The sequence below is a fragment of the Alligator sinensis genome, unplaced genomic scaffold, assembly GCF_000455745.1.
Source record: "Alligator sinensis unplaced genomic scaffold, ASM45574v1 scaffold1450_1, whole genome shotgun sequence".
Taxonomy (NCBI): Eukaryota; Metazoa; Chordata; order Crocodylia; family Alligatoridae; genus Alligator; species Alligator sinensis.
The window spans coordinates 294,448-302,824 of NW_005842873.1; the positions used below are offsets into that span (position 1 = coordinate 294,448).

The following is an 8,377-nucleotide window of genomic DNA, read 5'->3' on the forward strand; positions in this document are numbered from 1 at the left end:
TGCTGTTCTGTAGCTGGGAGTTGGAGAAAAGAAGAAAGATGACTTGAATTGTAGTTCTTCTGACTGGTGTGTAGGTCTGTACTTACCTTTCCTTCATCTTCAGAGACTTTGAAGTGGCAAATTAGGTGGGTCACTTCACAATGCCTTCTGCCCTTTGGTTTGAGTACTACAATTTGTAAGGGAATACATGCACATATTATCTCTGTAGGGCTTAGTCTGTGCACAAGAGGCACTACGCATGCAGCTGCCTTTCACTGGCTTGAACCATGTATTTGTCTGTCCCCAGGGTGTGATTGCAGCAATGAGAGATGGCTTTGGTTTCATTAAGTGTGTTGACCGGGATGCCCGCATGTTCTTTCACTTCAGTGAAATCATGGATGGAAACCAGCTCCACATTTCGGATGAAGTAGAGTTTACTGTTGTCCCTGTGAGTAAAATTACCTGTTCTAAAAATAATGGATGTTTTTAAATGTCAGTACCCACGCATTCTCTAAGCTACTGTGAATTTGTTCTTTAGGACATGCTGTCTGCCCAAAGAAATCATGCTATAAGGATTAAAAAGCTTCCTAAGGGCACAGTTTCATTCCACACACAGTCAGATCACCGTTTTGTGGGCACCATAGAAAAAGAAGCCACTTCTGCCAAAGCCACTAGCCCAAATAAAGGCAAAGAAAAGGTAATGCTGGTTTTGTAGACGTAAAATTAGTTTTTGTGGTTTTGGAGGGTTGAAAACGTGTAGAAACTGGAGCCTTGGTTCTGGATATACTAGCCAGTTTATGAGCGATAAATCTGCATAACTAATAAAAAATGTCTAGCTAAAATGGTATTTGACTGAAACTCGAGTAAGGAAGGCACAACATATATAGTATGGTAATGGTTGAGGTTAGTGTTTAGGAGCCTCAGGTGAAACTGCTAGGTAGCTGCTGCTGTTCAGGGTACTGGAATCTCCTGAAATAAAGTCTATGGCTAAAGCAAAGACCTTTTGAGTGTCACTTACTTGTGCAGTTTTAAACAGTGTGCGCCTTTAAAAAGCTTTCCGTTGACGTTTCAGAATAGCAATACACTTGTCAATTTGAAGAAAAAAGAGCTGCCTTGGTAAAAATGGAGTTGGTTATTTGAATTACTCCATTTGGGCTCTTCCTCTAAGGTTTTGAATGATGAGGGTAATTTAGTTAGTGGACGGATCTTGTGGAATTTTGTTTTTACATTAACTGGTGTAAAGTTGAGGAAAAAGGTAATTTGTGTCCCTTTTCATAACTGATTTGTGCTGTTTGTCTTTAGGAAGCGGAAGAGGGAGTAATTGCTTATGATGACTGTGGAGTAAAACTGACTATTCCTTACCAGGCCAAGGATGTGGAAGGATCTACGAATCCTCAGATAGGAGATAAGGCAATAATACTTACATATGTTCAGTCGGTCTCTTTTTGTGGGCTGCTTACTGTGAGCTTTGCTGCAACTGTGACAGGCTGTTTGTGTGAAGTGGGGGGAGACGGGTAGAGAGGGAGCAATGACCTAGAAGGCAGCCCATGTACAGTAGGGAGCTGCTTCTGGGTGGGCGGGGCAGGGAGTCCCCCAAAATGCTTGAACTGCAGTGGGCTGAATTGTGGCCCTTAAACTCCTTTGAAGATGGAGGCAGTTACTGGCCAGAGGTAAACAGTGGGGGAGAGCTGCTGCCCCTGCCCCTGCCTTATTTGGAAGGGCCAAGGGAACTGACACCGCATGCCACCCCTTGGCCTCTCCTGAGCTCGCTGTTTTGAATGGAACAAGGGGTCGGGGGAATTTTTATAATGTTTGGGCAGACATCTGAGATAGAGACATCCTGAAGGAGGAGGAATGTTCATTATATCACCCAGGAAAAACTTGCATTTGTCTGCCTGGCTTTTGAGAAACCTCCCTCTAACAGGTCGAGTTCAGTGTCTGTGAAGTGAAGAGAACTGGTCTGCAGACAGCTGTTTCTGTCAGAATGCTTGGTCGCAACTACAGCTCCAAGAGGCTCGTGGGGTATGTGGCAGCCCTGAAAGATAACTTCGGGTTTATTGAAACAGCCAATCACGATAAGGAGATCTTCTTCCATTACAGGTGAGTGTCTGCTTCTGTGCAGATGTGTTGACCTGTTCTCTACACTTCGTGGGCACGGGTCCATGCATCTGAAAAAGTGGCTTGGTGTAACCATTTTTGATAGGGCCACAGCAGGCTTTACTATTATGAGCCACTTGGGTGTTCCAAGATTCGTGCTACTAGAGGACTGTACGTTTGCATTGTTTTGTTAGTCGTGGCTTAGGTAGACAAGGACTTTCCTGGTACAAAGATACACTTGCGTCACTTAGAGAGGTTGTCCCTTAACAGTAATAGGAAAGACCTGTTACTTTTCTGAATCGCTTCTCTTCAGCTGATTGATGCCATGAGAAGTGTAGGACACTAGAACAGTAACGTGACTTGGTTTAGTTTCCAAAAACAGAACGTTTGAACTCGCCAGAAAGGCGAAAGTCACTTCAGGGGAATAGAAAAGCTCTTGGGGTTGGGAGCATTCTTTTTAATACAGTGGCTGTTTGGCGTGTTATCCTCTGTGCGCGTGCAGTTTTTTTCAGCTATGCTAACTTAAGACCTCATGGATAAGCGTTAGAAACTTACCGTGCATTTATCATTATTTTTTTTTAATTACTTGGGGTATGGATTTTGCTCAAATGGGCTAGTAATCCATAACCTTGACTGCTGATGCTGGCTTTGATGGAAAGCATGTTGTACTCCACTCCAGTGAATAGATTCATAGATGAATTGCTGCAGGAGAAAAATAGCATTTTATTTAGCATTGCCACAGCACCGAGCAAGCCCTTGCATCCAAATCGTAATCTCTTAAAAATACTAGTCAGTAATTAAGAGTAGGATAAGTGGAACAGAGGCCCTGGTTATTCAGCATGGATGCTGAGCGGGCAGAGTTGTTACGTTGGCACGCGGCTAAAGTAAAACACATGTAACTTCTTCCCTGCAGTGAATTCTGTGGTGACATTGATAGTCTGGAACTTGGGGATGCAGTCGAGTATAGCTTATCAAAAGGCAAAGGAAACAAAGTCAGTGCAGAAAAGGTGAACAAAACACATGCAGGTAAGACTAATTGTGAACTTCTCCCTGAACAGTTTTTGGAGTGGATGAGCACAGTTGTGGTCTGCTTGGATCAAAAGTGCCTTTGCTCCTGATGAATTTATTGGGCCTGTAATTCCACTGCTCTTGAATGAGCTGTAACTGGGACTTTGCTGTGAAGTTTCCAAGAGAACTAAAGTAAAAACACTGAATACTGCTTCAGACACCATTTGCAGAGTTTCAGTTGTTGTCCTGCTGTGGAGTTTGCGTTGCTTGGCTGCAGTGGAAGTGTTTGGAATGCTTCAGGACATGCTTACAACTTGCGCTCACTCTCCCAATTAGACTCCCAGGGGGTAGAGCAGGTGTGGCCAACCTGTGGCATGAGTGCCACAAGTGACACGGGCAGCCCCCATGTAGCACACGACTGATCAGGTGAGGGGACAGGCAACACAGAAGCGGAAGGCAGAGCAGGAGACTGGGCAGAGGAAGGGGATTGGAGTGGCACTTGGGGAGCGGGGTGGGGCTATTTCATGGCACACCTGCTGAAAAGGTTGGCCCGCACTAGACAAGAGTAAGAATCCTTTGGCTTCTGAATTGCTGTCCAGATGCCAGAAACTTCTGGATTCTTGGCTGGCACTTGTCTGTCCCCTGCGGAATACAGTGTTTCAAACTTGCTGCTAAATTTTAAAGAGCAGCTGTTTTGGTTGAGTTGCTGGGGGGTGGCAGACTGGCGGGGTGGAGACATAAAGCTTCTGTGCAAAAGCACTGGACAGAACAAATGTAACAGCTCAGTTCTTGACTTGCAGTGAATGGTATCACTGAGGAAGCTGATCCAACTGTTTACTCGGGTAAAGTAATTCGTCCTCTCAGAAGTGTAGACCCTACACAAACTGAATACCAGGGAATGATTGAGGTCATGGAGGATGGTAAGCAGCAACTCTTACCTGGTGTTTTCTAACGGTTGTGTGGTTAAGATTCAGTTTTAATGAGTCTGGTCTTTGCACTTGATGTGTCTTAATTTAATTGAGCTTGTTCTGCTTTCTCTCCACTAGGGGAGATGAAAGGAGAGTTTTATCCATTTGGAATCGTTGGGATGGCAAACAAGGGTGACTGCCTGCAGAAGGGTGAAACGGTCAAGTTCCAGCTCTGCGTCCTTGGTCAGAACGGGCAGACAATGGCTGTGAACATTGCACCTTTCCGGAGGGCCACTGTGGAGTGTGTGAAAGATCAGGTTCGTGTAATGCTTTCCTTCAGACAAGACTTAAGTATCTATCAAATTGCCTGCATTGGTAAGAGTCAGATAGAAACCTGGTTTTAACATTGTATGAAGCTGAAATACTGTTGAGATTTGAATTTAAAAAAGGAAAAATGTATAGGGGATAAAGGATATGCATACCATAGGCCCAGTCATAGTTCCCCTACGCAGGAGCCACGAGGTCCCACTTTTTTGCTCTTGGTGAATCCAACTCCAAAGTGCCGTTAAATCCAACGTTCTGTGATGTCTTGCTACGGGGCTCAAGTGACGAGGATGGTACAATGGTCGAAAATTCCCTACGCGACTGGCTGACTCTAGGGGGAGGGCAGCCTCTGTCTTGGAGAAATACAGTTATTACAGTTCCAAATGGGAACAAATGGTGTAATTAGTCAACTTTTTAAATTTGTTTCTGCTGCTTGTCCTATAGTGGACAGAGGTAAACAAATGTGTGCTTTGGCTAAGAGAGAAATTCCTGTCACTGAGCAGTTACGGGTTTTGGAAGTAGGAGGACTAATCTCTTCAGGTCAGCTGGTGTATAACCTTTGCTAAATTTGAACTGGAGAAAGGTGTAAACAGTGGGGAATTAACTGTCCCAAGATGCATACAAAATCTGGGAGGCGGGAGCACGGGCAGCAGACTTGGCTTATTTTACTGGGTGTTCCCATTTTTCTTGTGCGAACAGGAATTTTATACCACGCATGTTAGATATGTCCCTTGTCTCGCCTTTGGACCTCTTGTTTCTTCTTTGTGCCTTTCGATAAGGAATGATTGGAATTGGACACAGGCTCATGTGTGACATGTCTCCTGCAGAAAGTTGAGAGTATGGTCAGCATTAGGCCAGCATGTTCAAAGATGGATGTATTTGATTTAGGATTCCAAGCCCACACGAAGGCCGTTTGTGAAGGGCCTGACTTCCAAATGCACCAGGCCGTGGCAGCTTTCACAAATCTGTTTTTCCAGAAGCGTCGAAATATGATTGGGAAGTGTGCTAGGAATTATTTTATTTTTAAACGTTGCCCATATTTTCTATCCCTCTACAGCCCTGTTTTGTTTATATGTTGTTATAAGTGAATATGCTAGTACACTTCAAGTCATGTGAATTAATGTGAATTCTCTTTCAGTTTGGCTTCATTAACTATGAAGTTGGTGACAGCAAAAAGCTGTTTTTTCATGTCAAAGAAGTTCAAGATGGTGTGGAGCTACAGGCTGGGGATGAAGTGGAGTTCTCTGTGATCCTGAATCAGCGCACAGGGAAATGCAGTGCCTGTAACGTGTGGCGAGTCTGGTGAGGACCTGAAATTACCTGGTGTAACTGAGAACAGTTTTAAGTAGTCAATCTCTACAGCGGTAACAAAATGCCCATGCTTTCCTGGTTATAAGAAGGCATTGTGTAAAAGCAAATTAGGCTAGTGATGCTCTTTACTGGCATAACTAGTAAGTGGCTGCTTCCTGCATTATGAAACCTATCGTGTAGGTGTGAGGACAGCAGCATTTCCTGCTCATTGGTGTAGGAATTCTTTTTACGTGATAAACGTGAAGGTGAACAAATAGCAAAGTAAAGGATGAAATAGGACCAGGCAGTCTTTAAAGGAACAGACTGTGACTTGCTGTGCCAGACTCCTAGCTCTTGAATCATGGTTGGAATTATATATTTGTTGTTGAATAATTAACGTGTGCTGCCTCGAAGGACCCAAAGTGAAAGTGTTATTTGACACCTACTCCTATGGAGCTACCTGACAGCGAGTGGAAAGAGGTTGATGAACACATGCAGCACATTCAACAGTTACAGTGAGTTTGCTGAATAACAGCAAAAAACCCAAGTATTTATTTTTCTTCCTTTAATTTGCTCTTTGTCATGTACAAAGAATTCCTACACCAATGAGCAGGAAATGCTGCTGTCCACACACCTACATGATAGGTTTCATAGTGCAGGAAGCAGCCACCTACCAGTTACGCCAGTGAATAATATCACTAGCCTAATATATAGATACATGCATATTTGCTGTTATTCAACAAACTCGCTGTAACTGCTGAACGTGCTGCATGTGGTGTTCAACCCCTTTCCACTTGCTGTCCGGTAGCTCCATAGACTAGGTGTCAAATGACACGCGTTCACTTTGGGTCCTTCTCAAGGAAGCACGCATTAATTTGGGAAAGAAGTGCTTTTGCTTGAAGTGGCTAGAGAGTGGAGAAATGGAAGAAAAATGTATGGGGGTGGGGAATGCAGCGTGGGCAAATGACATGCAGGATAACCATGCTGACCTCCAGGATAGAGGTTTTTAGCTGAACAACCTGCTCCAGTTTTGAGTTTTTTAAACCATTCATTTGGTTTTTAAAAGGCCTTTTACTCTGGTAGCTAAGTACCTAAGGCTTTTACAGCCATGAGAACCTCCACAAGCAAAACAAGTGAGAAAATAACCTTGTATTGGAGTGAGAACTAGTTGGCCTGTGGGTTCCTAGTCAGGCTTTGGGCACCTGAGAGGACAACGGCCACTTGTAGAATGCTTAACCCAGCAACAGTTAGCAAGAGTATTCTCAAGCACACGTTAGCAAGGGTTTGATGGCTACTCCAGGTAACTGGCTTTATTTTCTCCTACAGTGAAGGTGCTAAGGCTGTTGCTGCTCCACGTCCTGACAGACTTGTTAACCGTCTGAAGAGCATTAATGTGGATGATGCCAGTGCTCCTCGCCTAACAGTCCTTCGTCAGCCAAGGGGACCTGATAACTCAAAGGTATGTTAGCCTGGTGTGCCGTATTGCTTAACCAGTACACAAGACGTCTAAACATTGTGATCTCGAGGCTTTTGTTGGAAGTCCAGATAATGTTGTGTGTGCCAGTTTCTCCTTTTGATTCATGTGAGATCAGATTCTTTTGGTTGGAGGTGTACCTGGGTACTTTCATGCCTGGAGCAGCAGCAGACTTCATTGCCAACAGGAAAAAAGTTCTGTCATCTTCAAGTCAAGCCACTTCCTGACAGTGAAGTGGATGTGTCCTTCGGGAAGATCGCGCTGCTAGTCAGGCATTCGGATCTTGGTAGGAAACGCCCCGTCAAACCGTTAGTAAAGTGCAAGAGATGAAGAACCAGGGTTTCTCACAAGTGGAGCTGTCAGTCAGTCAGTAGGCTATTTGCCACACAGAGCGAGGAATTTCAAAGCCTCTGGGCTCTCCAATGTGAATCCCATAGATGTAGAGATTGTAATAATAGGAATTGGGCAGGAGGGTGTTCCAAGGGTTCTGAAGAACCTGGAGCAGGACCCAAGACTGACTGTGGTAGCCTTGGCGTGGATCAGGCATTTCTAATATTCTGAACTGATGAGTCTCTTGGCACTGTCTGATGTGACAATGCACTAGGGCCTAGCTTCCTGACAAACCAGTCAGCCTGAATGGTGGAGCTAAAAACACTGTTCCCAAAGGAGGAAATCTTCCACCTGACTCGGCTTTAAAAGTGGAAGAGCTTTTCCCCTTCTCCCTCCGTCTCTCCCCCTTCAAGACCCTCACCTTTTCTGCAACATGAACATCGTTTTAAGAGTTGGTGGGTCCTTCCAGTGAGCCTTTTGCCACCTAGCAGTGAAGATGGCCTTTTTTAACAGCCGTTGTATCAACCCAAAGGATATTGAGGTCTTGCATGTCAGGTTCCTCTTTATGCAGGTTTTTGAGGGTGGAGTTATTCATAGATGTTAGGGTCGGAAGGGACCTCAATAGATCATCGAGTCCGACCCCCTGCACAGGCAGGGAAGAGTGCTGGGTCTAGATGACCCCAGCTAGATGCTTATCCAACCTCCTCTTGAAGACCCCCAGGGTAGGGGAGAGCACCACCTCCCTTGGGAGCCCGTTCCAGACCCTGGCCACTCGAACTGTGAAGAAGTTCTTCCTAATGTCCAGTCTAAATCTGCTCTCTGCTAGCTTGTGGCCATTATTTCTTGTAACCCCCGGGGGCGCCTTGGTGAATAAATACTCACCAATTCCCTTCTGTGCCCCCGTGATGAACTTATAGGCAGCCACAAGGTCGCCTCTCAACCTTCTCTTGCGGAGGCTGAAAAGGTC

At 45.0% G+C, this 8,377-nt stretch overlaps 1 protein-coding gene across 6 annotated transcripts in view; it reads left to right on the forward strand.

The window, feature by feature from the left end:
- CSDE1 (cold shock domain containing E1) overlaps window positions 1-8,377 on the forward strand; it is a 24,444-nt gene that overhangs the window by 12,326 nt on the left and 3,741 nt on the right. For all 6 annotated transcript variants that reach the window (XM_025191935.1, XM_025191934.1, XM_025191936.1 and 3 more), the window contains 9 exons: window positions 287-427; window positions 518-676; window positions 1,282-1,389; window positions 1,904-2,079; window positions 2,990-3,102; window positions 3,885-4,004; window positions 4,131-4,309; window positions 5,455-5,618; window positions 6,933-7,065. In XM_025191935.1, coding sequence (XP_025047720.1) covers window positions 287-427; window positions 518-676; window positions 1,282-1,389; window positions 1,904-2,079; window positions 2,990-3,102; window positions 3,885-4,004; window positions 4,131-4,309; window positions 5,455-5,618; window positions 6,933-7,065 — 1,293 coding nt within the window. The remainder of the gene's footprint in view (window positions 1-286; window positions 428-517; window positions 677-1,281; window positions 1,390-1,903; window positions 2,080-2,989; window positions 3,103-3,884; window positions 4,005-4,130; window positions 4,310-5,454; window positions 5,619-6,932; window positions 7,066-8,377) is intronic.